The sequence below is a fragment of the Myotis davidii genome, unplaced genomic scaffold, assembly GCF_000327345.1.
Source record: "Myotis davidii unplaced genomic scaffold, ASM32734v1 scaffold376, whole genome shotgun sequence".
Classification (NCBI taxonomy): Eukaryota; Metazoa; Chordata; class Mammalia; order Chiroptera; family Vespertilionidae; genus Myotis; species Myotis davidii.
Window position 1 is genome coordinate 1145945 of NW_006288121.1, and position 12323 is coordinate 1158267.

Consider the following 12323-nt stretch of genomic DNA (forward strand, 5'->3'; position numbering starts at 1 on the left):
AGTCAAAATTCAAGTGAAACCTTCGTTTATTACCCGCTACCCTCTTTTTTGTTTTGAAGGGAACCCGTGTATTGGTGTTATGGATAGAAAGGATGAATACTATGTTGCTAAATATATCACTGACAATGGTTTTCAAGTTGAATGTTTGAATTCTTAAGCTATATGAGCAGTCAGTGCCTAAATTTTACTAGTAAAAAGATATGGAAGTTTTTTTTTTTTTTTTTTAAAAAGTCTCACCTGAGGATTGAAGATATTTTTCCCATTGATTTTTAGAGAGAGTGGAAGATAGTAGGGAGAGAAAGAGAGAGAATGAAGAGAGAGAAAGAAAGAGAAACATCGACGTGAGAGAGGCACATTGATTGGTTGCTTCCTGCTCGAGCCCAACCAGGTCCAGAGATTGCACCTGCAACCAAGGTATAGGAATCAAACCCATGACCCTTCAGTGTGCTGGCTGATGCTCTAACCACTGAACAAAATCAGCCATGGCTGGAAGCATTTTTAATATGCTATTATTTGCTTCTCATTTCTTTGATATTCCATTTAGAAATGCCAAAGAATTTTCAGCAGCTTCCTATTCGGAAACAGTAGATTTTTTAAAGAAAATGTATTTTATTGATTTTTTACAGAGAGGAAGGGAGAGAGATAGAGAGTTAGAAACATCAGTGAGAGAGAAACATTGATCAGCTGCCTCCTGCAAACCTCCTTTTGGGGATGTGCCCACAACCAAGGTACATGCCCTTGACCGGAATCGAACCTGGGACCTTTCAGTCCACAGGCCGACACTCTATCCACTGAGCCACACCAGTTACAGCTGGGAACAGTAGATTTTATAAAAATAGACAAAAAATAAGTTATTCATACAAATCAATATGAATTGTTATCTTAATGTTAAAAATTCTACTCTCAAAATTTTCAAAATTATAATCTAAGTCATTTTACCTTTTTTTAATATCTTAAATTCCTTTTATTATTATTATTATTATTATTATTATTAGTTAAGGTATTACAAATGTGTCCTCATTCCCCCCATTAACCCCCAACCTCCCCCCCTATACACACTCATGCTCCCATCCCCCTGTTGTCCATGTCCATTGGTTTGGCTTATATACATGTACCGAAGGACTTGTATACATTTTACCTTTTAATTGAAGAATATTTACTATCTGAACACATGATGGGGACAGAATTAGTCATCTTTCCTGATTACTTAGGAAATAATATTAAACGTATACTACTAATTAAGAAAACTCTAATATAATAAATATCATTATAAGAGTTTCTGTTCATGAAGTTACTTGTATAATCCAAGTTAGGTTCACATGCATTCACCTGCTGTCAAAGTTTTGTGTATTTTTATAAAATATGTTTTTAGTGATTTCAAAGAGGAAGGGAGAGGGAGAAAAAGATAGAAACATCAATGATGAGAGAGAATCATTGATTGACTGCCTCCTGCATGTCCCCTACTAGAGATCAAGCCTGCAACCAGGCGTGTGCCCTGGACAGGAATCGAATCTGGGACCCTGCAGTCTGCAGGCTGATGCTCTGTCCACTGAGCCAAACCGGCTAGGGCCTGTCAAAGTTTATTTAAGATTTAAATCAAGTAGCTCAAGTGCTGACCCCTTCACTCTCTTCAAAGGCCATCTTCTCTTAAAATGTTAGGGCTGAAAGGAATTTGTCTCATGTTTACTATTGGATCAAAGCAGGCCAAACTTGACTTTCCTGATGCTGCCAACTCCTAACTCCATTATCTATGTTGTAATCTGCTTTGATTTGCTACTTTTTAACTTTTATTATTTCCCCTAAGACAGTTAAAATGAGGAGGATGTTTGGGGAAAAATATCCTTTGCCCAAGTTTTGAAGAAAAGAAGGAATGTTAAACACCACTTCCCTAAGAAATACAACTACTATACCCCAACACAGCCTCTGATCACAGGACCTGGCTTTTTAAATCATCTTGGGATTCCACTTTCTTATATGTTTCAACCCATTCCTCTTTTTGGGATCTCAACCAAAATCCCTGGAAAATCTTTTTGTAGGAATATATGTAACTAGATGATCTAGTTATGCCTGATGGATCTTGCATTTTATGGCTACTGAGAGCCATTAGTATATTCCCCTACACTTAGAGAAATAGAAAAACATTTCCTTTTGTTGGATCAGTGCACTCAAATGGTAACCAATTTTCATACTAACTTTTCTTCATTTATACGAAGTTAACAATAATTTAGTAAAATCAATAAGTATGTTATGTGTTACAAACTCTGATGAGGAGAAGGTTGAAGGTAAGAAGGTAATTTAAATTTAATTTACTTTATTAGATCGTGTGTGAAGATAGAGGATTAGAAATAGGCATGGAAAGAAGAGAGGGTTTCCTAGGTCTTCATTGATTGGACATGGGACTGAAAGAGAAAGTAGTTCCAAAGGTGAATTTGAAGTTTTGAGCATCTTTGGGATTGTTACCGGATAAGAGAGGGGCTCATCTCCCCCAGTTGCTAGTAGAAGTGGGATTCTTGGAATAAGCATTTCTGGAAGCCCCCATGGGAGGATGAGATATTGTAGAAAGTTTTACTTACTTGGAACTACACCCCGGGTTTTTGAAGCCCCATTTTCCTTAGTACAGTCATAAAAGAAGTAGAGCTCAGCTGGGGTCTCAGTAGAGCTCAAATCAGAGCCAGTGTCCAGAGTCTCCTTTCCATGTGGGAGCCATGTCTAATCCAGCATCAGGATAGCTTATCTTGTGCTTCCCGCTGCAGATCATTGGTACATTGCACATGGGATCTGCCTGGCTCTGGGCTGTGTGGGCAAATGCAAGGAAGCCGAAGTAAAAGAGCCCAAGGAGTCACGAGTCACATGCCAAGAGTAACAATAGAGAGCAACAAGAGAGAGAATTCCTTTGTTAAGGGGGATTATGCATTCCCACATTTTCATGGTCTTGCAGTAGCCACACTCATTCTGGCCAACCATCTCTGTCCTCAGGTGTGATTGTCTTCCTTATGTCTCCCCAAATTTAGTGGGCATGTGTTTATGTTCCCTAGGGAATGCAAAGTTGCAGCTTCCTGGTGAAGCTGCCCAAATGACATGCTATAATTTCTGGCTTTCCCTTTTTCCTTTCCTATCTATCTATTAAAGAGGGAATATGCAAATTGACTGTCACACCATCACAAAGATGGCAGTGCCAACAGTGGAGGTGGGGTTTCTGTAACACAAGATGGCTGCACTTACAGTGAAGGCTGAGTTCCCATAACGAGCCTTAACAAGCAATCAGCAGGGATCTGAGGTTGCATGGCGCTGGGCCGGGGCAGGAGATCTGAGGCTGCACCCCCCACCCAGTAGGGCTTGATGGGGGACCTCAGGCCATGCCGCCCACCCTGGCACCAGGCCGAGGGATCTCAGGCCATGATCCCCAGCCCAGCACCAGGCCAGGGGACCTGAGGGTGCACTGGGAGACCTGAGGCTGCGCACCCCCCACCGCTGGGGTTTGACAGAGGACCTGAGGCTGCGTCCCCCACCCTGCGAGGCTTGATGGGGGCCCTGAGGCTGCACCCCTCACCCAGCGGGGCTTGACCAGGCCCCTGAGGCTATGCCCCCTGCCTGGTGAAGCTTTATAAGGGTGGGGCCAGCTGGGTTTGGATCTCGCCCAATGGGGGCGGGGCCAGCTGGGTCTGGGTCTGACATGATTTTGAGGAACCATGGGTGGGCAGGGACTTGACTCTGGGATCCATGGTGCGCCCCACACTCTGACAGGAGGAAGATTTTCATATACATTTTACTAATTTCCTTTCATCTCTGACACTTCTATTATAGAGAAAGGGCAGATAGCAATATTAAAATATTTCCTCTAATTAATCCCCTTTAATGTGCATGAATTTTATGCACCGGGCCACTAGTTATTAATAAGTAGCTAATTACAATGATATCAGTACCATTGTCAGAGAGTGACGGTCAGGTGACAGGTCCAGTTCAAAGGGAAAGAACATTATGAATTAGAACGGACTTAACACTATCTGAGTGAAAATGCACAGCAGGCTGTGGAGATGTGGGAGGAGAGCCCAGGAGAGAAGTTGACATTTGTGATGTAAATTTGTGTTTCATCAACCTGGGTGACAGTTGAAACCCTGAGGATGAATGGGTTTGGGGCAAGAGTGTGGAGAAAAATAGAAGAGCCTGATGATTAGTTAATACCTATTTCTACTTATCTCTTTTAATATGCTACTATAGGTGTGTGTAAGCTTAGCTCAGCAATGACTGGGGAATGTATCTATACGAAAAGGCTTTCAGGAAGAATGAAATGTTAATCTGCAGAGAATAGATTTTTTTCTGTAAACACAGTATTCATATAATAGCTTAAATATTTTAATAAATCTGTTATAATAGTTATTTAAATACTAACTATGTATCAAGTGACGCTGTCCATATAATAACTCATTTATCCTTGTAAATGCTTTATCACATAGGTAATAGCCTCGTTTTTGTCAATACCCTTTTACAAAGGAAAAACCAAGGCACAGACATCTTGAGTAACTTCTCCAAGGTCAGGTTGCTATTCAGTGGTGTAGTGGGTACCTGAGCCCACGTAGTCTGCTTCTAAATATACGCTTTTATCACTCTTCTCTACTGCCTTCATATAAAACCATCCCTACACAACAATCTTTGATAGATTGGTCCTGTTTTTAAGTAGTCACACGGTTATTCTGTTTTATGTGAAGAAAAGTTGACTTTTTTAGGGCTACTTATTGACAAGTTGCTCAGTAGGTTATGGATATTTCTTTCCATATTTTTAACAGACTTGCAGATAGTGTCTGGTTTGATCAAAATGTATCAGTGCACCATGTTGTACAGGAACAGAGGAGAAGGCAGCACACCAAATGATCTGCTGGGGTTGACTGCATGCAGACCTGTTGTTAAGCTCAAAAGCAGTGCTGACTCTTTAAAATAATAAAATGTTTATATTATAAACAAGGCCTACCAATGAACACAAATTTAATGTATCCATGAATTAAGCCTAAAATGTCAATGGTATTTTTAGTAAGGGTGGGATAATACTCTTTACCAACACACCTACTTTCTTTTGATTTAAGTAATTAAGAGACTGAACAGTCGTTTTTTTCTAAGTTTTTCAGATTAATTATACCTAAGTATTTTCTCTTGGTGCAGACGTGGGCTAGCTGCACATCACAATATAATTTTCAGTTATTGTAACAATAAGTCACCGAACAACCATTTCTGGTCAATGTCTCAAGCTATGTTTAGATCATGGCAGAAAATGTGGAGGCTAGCACAAGGACATCCAAGGCAAGACTGTGAGTAAAATTCAGAAAACCAGAGGTGAAAATGTGGTAAAGTTGTGAAATGCCAAGAATAGAGTTCAAGATGGCGCATGGATACAAAAACTGATAAATACCAAGTAGTGTGAACACATGGGAACCAAACACAGAGGATGATTACAGGGCAGAAGCCAGGTGAATATTGTATCATTTCACAAACATGTTACCTAACCTATGCTAGACATGTGAGACACAGAAACGACTGTATTTTTTCCAGTCCTTTAGCATTTATGCTTTGATTCCTTTCCACTTGGAATTGGCATGGTCCCCCAAGTGCTTCTAGGAAGTGATGTTTCTTATTTGTAGGCTCTCTACCTTAAGATTGTGAGATAGTGATGTTCTTTGCTTTGCATTTTTGTTTATTTCTTTTGTATTTGGGGGCAGGTTGTTTTCCTTTCTTTAAGCTTTGCAAATCATTTTATTTTATTTCATGTAGGTTGTTTTTCAAGGTCAACTGATTTCAACTCATGAACAGGATGAAGTCATAGCTATTGATGATATATCTTTCAATTCAGGCTGCTTGCCTGCAAATGGTAAGAACTTTTTATCATTTTGATCCTCATTGTGTAGAATAAATTCAGTGCAATACAAACTTTGTAATGACTTTGATCTGCTCTTTATTTTTGCCTGATGCTTTAGAGTGTCCTGTTTTCCATTGTGTAATAAATTGTCTAACAATGGCTAGATCTATGCCAGAAGTGAATATAGGCTATTCTTCACTGACTCTGATGCTATAAAGAGTTGAAGGGGATAATTTAGTTTCAGATTTGAGACCTTGTAGCAGTGTTTACACTGTCTACTTAAATCTTACCAAGAGAACTCTGTCCTTTCTAGCAAAATGAGAGAAAACTGACCTCCACAGACTTGAAATTGAGTTCTTGCAGAGTTGATGTGATTATTACATTGAGAGACACAAATGGAGATATTAGTTATAATTTATTTTCTATTTAAATGGAGATAGCTACATTGATAAACTACATATATCAGATCTAAAAATGATCCATATTGGTCCCTTATATTAATTGAATAGTATTCAATTCCCCATTCACATTCTTATCAATAGAAAAGATCAATGTTAAAATTTAGTTTGGTCAGGTAAATGAATGTAGTCTAATAATCAAGCAAGAATTATATATATAGAGTTGACAGATTTTTTTCCTTTCTAAATTTTTTCTTACTCTAGTATGATTTATCAGAATAAAGATAGTTCCTTTTTAGAGAGGATTCCAAGTTCTAATTTGGTGTAAAGATATGGTAATTGTAGTAAATATTTCAAGAATAGAAGAGATGGATCAAGAGAAACCAAGGAATCTTGATAAATGGTGTCTGTACTGTGCTTGGGTTTTAACAGCACTCTTACTGATAGGATAAGTGCCTACAAATATGTAGCACCCAGAACAAGATAGGGATTTATAGGAATTGTTGACACTGGAACACATAAAGTTCTCTTTCATCTTTGCATTTTTTGTAGTCAGCATATCTTAGCTAAGAAATCACTATATAATAAGTTGAATATAGATAAATTGAAATGGAGAATTTCAAGAGAACAGAATATAACTCACTCATTTCTAGAAGTAAATAATTGAAGTATAAACTTCAATGCCTTTTCACTAAATGAAGATAGCATTTTTAGCTTTATCAGAAGGAATGCAATATATCAGTATAGAACACATGGTTAACTTCAGGGAAAGCAAACTCTAGTGACTACTCTGCTATTTAAATCTCCCCTAATATGCCTTCCTCTGTTACCCAGCATGGTACTCCTGGGTCCAGAGCACAGCTAGCTTATGCTTGAGTTTTAATGAGGCTTCTGCTCCAGGCCTTGATCACTTCATCAGTGTTTTGATATATCTCAGCTTCATAGTTTCTACAGAAATTGGAGTCCACCAAAGTGACCCCTAACTAGTCCCAATCATTGGCCATTCTAGCTAATCACTCTCAAAGGTGAATAAGGCAATAAAATCAGCTACTGGTTGGACTTTCTGAACTGTTAGGAGTTTAGAAATGAGCTGCTGTCATTGAAATTATTTGCATCACAAATTTACACAGGAGCATGCTGGGGTTGTGTTTTGGAATTGAGATCACCTGCAATAGGACTCTACTATTATTTTAAGCATGAACTTTCTCCTTGGGAAGGAACCAAAGCTATTTCCCTAATTACTGATGATACATATTCTGGGTCAAAGGCCAATGTAAATGAATCACAATAAATTACAAAAGACAAATACCAGATCTTTTAGTAAGCACTCAGAAGAGCTCTATAGAATTATTATAGAAGTAAAAAAAGCAATAGTAGTAGAAATAAGAGCATCAGAAAGTTAGACATTAAAGGAAAAGTTGTGGTCATATAGAAAAATATTGCAGCCTACAATTTCTATGATAATAGTTCTAGATAATGTTACCATAGTGTTTTTGAGATGGTGTGAAAAAAAAGTTGAGGCATGAGTTTTAAAGATAACTATTGGCTAGACCTTTCACATGGATATTAAATTGATACAAAACTATTAGATTCAGGGCCAAAGAAGAGAACAAAAAAAAAAAAATCTAAGACTGAAGTCTTCGATGAATATGGACAGCAGTATGGATGACACATGATACCCAATAAATTGGGGATCATTAGTCTAGATGTTTTTATACATGGAAGAATAAATAAGTATATAGGAGCAACAATGGGGATTTAGAGAAATGGCAAAATTAATTTTAGGCCTTGTGTTTTATGGGGCATTGGAAAAGGATGTCAGCCCTTGGGAAAGGTACGACGGAAGTGATCTTACGGAAAAAGATAGTATTCAGGTAAGGTCACATCGTGTGTTCTTTAAAAGTAAGTGAAGAAAGTTTTGTATTTTGTTTCTCAGAGTGAGCAGTGAGGGGAAAACAGTGCTAGGAGTATTAATAATGGAGAAATAGGATAAAGCATGATGGGATAGGATTGGCATTTGGATAGAATTGCATTTTGTAAGTGGCAGGGAATGTGAGAGATGGTAAAATTATGTAACGTTAAATTTCCAAATGAGGCTCTCCAGTCAAGTTCAGGCACTATCAGGATAGACTAAATTTAGGTAATCATCAGAATGACATGGAGGAGTGATTGATTCTGGGCTTCACTGCAGACCTGCTAGAGGGGAATCACTGAGGATGGGGCCTGTATTTTAAATAATGTTTTCAGGACATTTTTTTGTGAAGCTAGCCAATCTCAGTTTTAAGAATAGAACTGGCATTTGGGATGCTATTTTTATGTTGATTTTTATACTTGACAATGACTGCGCTGGGTCAGAGCTAGCTATCTAGAATCAGAGGTTTCTGGTGAAGCTAGCCAATCTCAGATTTAAGAATAGAACTGGTATTTGGGATGCTATTTTTATGTTGATTATTGTACTTGACAATGACTGCGCTGAGTCAGAGCTAGCTATCTAGAATCAGAGGTTTCTGTATCATGCAGTCCTGGTGACTATGGTCAGGATAGGGGAGCATCAGAGACGTCAGGCAAAGCCAATGCAACATGTTTTGTATATCTCCATCAGAAAATCCTACTCCAGTGGAGGGTAGAGTTAAGAATGTATTTGGATGCAAGAAAACAGAAATGTTCTCTTAGGTGACTTAAGAAAATAGAGGAGATAGGTAGTTATGGTATAGTTTCTTCAATACACCACATTAGATACTATTTAGTACTAATTATTAAAGTCAGGGAACAAGGGATTTCCTTGGTATTCGCCTGATGCTTGTCATTTGATGGTCCCAAATGATTGTTGAAGCTCTGTACATCTCATAGGACAGGAAGAAGGAAGAAATGGGAAAAGTCCATCTTTTTGACCATGTCATTAATTATTGAATAAAGACAGGATAGTATTATTGAAATTTTCAGGCTCTGATTTGAATTGGTCATGCACTACTGGAGCCACAAAACAAAACTTAAGAATTTTAAAACAATTGAAATCATATAAAACATATCCTCTGACCAAAATGAAATTAAATTATAAATCTTAGAAATCCACAATTATTTGGAAACTAAATTATACACATTTAAATAAAACATACTTCAAAATAGCCAAGTACTTTGAAGTGAATTAAAATGAAAGTATAACACTAAAATTTGTGTAATACAGCTAATGCAGTGCTTACAGGGAAATTAATAGGTATAAAGTTTTCATTAGGAAAGAAGAAAGATCCAAAAGCAGTAATTTAACTAGCCACATAAATCAAGTAGAAAAAGAACATGTTAAATCTAAGTCACTTAATAATGGAATTAAAAAGGGGAAATAATAGAGAAAATTCTTAAAATGAAAAGTTGGTTCTTTGAAAAGGTAAATAAAATTGGCAAAATTCTAGCCTGATCAAGGAAAAAAGAAAGCAGACACACATTAACAATATCAGGAATGAAATAGGGGCTAACATTAAAGACTCTACAGATATTAAAAAGAATACTAATGAAGGAATATAACAAATAACTCTCTGAACATAAATTCAACAATTTATATGAAATGGGCAAATTCTTTGAAAGTCACAAGCAACCAAAGTCACTGAAGAAGAAATTGATAATCTGAATAATTTTATGTTCATTAAATAAATAAGAATCATAGTGAAAATCTTCTGTTAAAGAGAACTCCAGGACCATATGGTTGTAGTGGAAAATTGTATTGAATATTTAGGGGAGAAATAACACCAGTTTTATACTTTCTATTCCAGAAAATAGAAGTGAACACTTGTCATCATATTCTATAAGAGTGGCTTTACCTTAATCCCCAAACTAGACAAAAATATTGTAAGAATACTAAATACCAACATTTCCATCACAAAAAAATCTTTACTAAAATATTAGCAAATGGAATCCAGTAACATATAAAAAAGATAACACACCGCAATCATTGGGAAATGCAAGGCTGGTTCAATGTCTGTAAAGCAATCACTGTAATTCACCGTGTTGACAGACGAAAGGAAATAAGCACATGATGATCTCAATAGATTCATAAGAGCATTTGACAGCATTCAACATACTGTCATGATTATAAACCTCAGCAAAGTATGAACATTTTTAATGGAATAAAGGGCATGTCCAAAAACTCAACAGCTAACATCATACATAATGATGAAAGGATGAATGCTTTATCCCTAAAACTGAGAACCGAGCAATGATGTCCATTCTTAACACTTCTTTTCAACAGGAAGTCATAGCCAATGCAATAAGGCAAGACACATAAGCAAGGCATGCAAGTGGAGCAGAGGGAATTAATCTATTCATATTTGCAAACAACACAATTGTCTATAACAATATATCATAGAATTTATATTTTAAAAAGCTTCTGAAACTAGTAAATGAATTTATCACAGTAGTAGGATACAAGGTTGATATAAAATCAATATTGTATTTCTATAGTATGGCAATGAATAATTAGAACTCTGTTAGAAAAATGGTGCTATTTGTAATATAAGTAAAGTAAAGTTTTACATATAAATATAACAAAATATATGCTGGATCAGTTTTTTGAAAACCCCCAAACATTGGTGAATGACATCAAAGAAGACCTGACTGAATAAGTAGAATTTAATGAATTTGCAGATAATGGCTCTCTGTTTGGTAAAATTCATAAACGTAAATACCCCAAAGTATGAATATTACCATATGTAAATTAAAAGGAATTTTTAAAAAGAAACTTTTTAATTTTAATTTTTTAAAAATTTATCTTTATTATTGAAAGTTTTACAGCTGTCCTCCCTTTTCCACCCTATTGACCCCCTCCTCCCTACTCCTACTCCTTCCCCAGGTCTTTTAAAGTTGGAAAAATTCTGATGGTGAGATTGTATTACATAGATTAAGTGTAGTATTATATTTAGAGGGAAAAAACCCTAAGTTTATTATTTTATGATATGTATTTTTTACTATTGAAATGTCAATGACTTTCTTCACTATCCTCCCTTTTCCACCCCATTGACCCCCTCCTCCCTACTCCTACTCCTTCCCCAGGTCTTTTAAAGTTGGAAAAATTCTGATGGTGAGATTGTATTACATAGATTAAGTGTAGTATTATCTTTAGAGGAAAAAAACCCCAAGTTTATTATTTTATGATATGTATTTTTTACTATTGAAATGTCAATGACTTTCTTCATAAAAATGTAAGGTATAGGTATTTTAATGGTTTCTGAACAATTTGCAAGGTGGACAATAAAACTAAATTCTTTTTATAATATTAAATATTTTAGACTATTTTCACACCTTTAAAGAGCATCATTGTAAATGACTGGTTTTCTCAACACATAAACATTCACTGTACATTTATTGAATAGGAGGATCTCTGTAAACTGCCAAAGTACCAAGTATGGGAAAAAAAAATCAAGGTTTGTGGCTGTGACTAAATAAGAAAGTGCTTAATCACTGCTTCTTTAATAACATTAATCCTTGAGTAAAGACTTAATATAATTTTTATAAAGATTGAATGCTGTGGCCCATACTCAGAATATTTTGAATATTCTGTGAATATTTTTAGATTGGTCTGCCTGGACTTTGCCTTTGTCAAAATACATAAATACCTCAAATATACAAATCATCTCTTAATGAGAATCTGAATGATGCGTGTTTTATCCAGTACAGTTAAATAACTAAGAACCTAAGTACCTTTTTCATCTTATTAACTTCTAGCTACACTTTAAGATCTAATAACTGTTCACTGAAATCCATTACTAATTTCTAATTTAAGAAAATTGACAAAGAGATTGTCTAAAGCCCCTAGAATCAAAATTGAATGTCGATAATAACTTTTACTGTAGTGGCCTTGGAATTCCTTCTCTACCATCCGAGCCTGGCCAGTTTCACATAACCTGCTTGTACAAGGTTAGATTTGAAGGATGACAAGCTCTGGACACGTGGCCTCATTGGGATGAGACCTTAAAATGTTTGGCAAAGCTTCATCCTACTGATCATGTATCAGTAATGGAGAATCAAGAAACACACAAAATAATTTTCTGCAACTACATTGTGGTGCATGTTAGAATGAGAGAGAAAGAGTG

General features: G+C 36.3%; 1 protein-coding gene across 1 annotated transcript in view; it reads left to right on the forward strand.

Moving 5' to 3' along the window:
- MALRD1 (MAM and LDL receptor class A domain containing 1) overlaps nt 1-12323 on the forward strand; it is a 649080-nt gene that overhangs the window by 68840 nt on the left and 567917 nt on the right. Inside the window, exon 6 of the mRNA XM_006759937.1 lies at nt 5761-5857. Coding sequence (XP_006760000.1) covers nt 5761-5857 — 97 coding nt within the window. The remainder of the gene's footprint in view (nt 1-5760; nt 5858-12323) is intronic.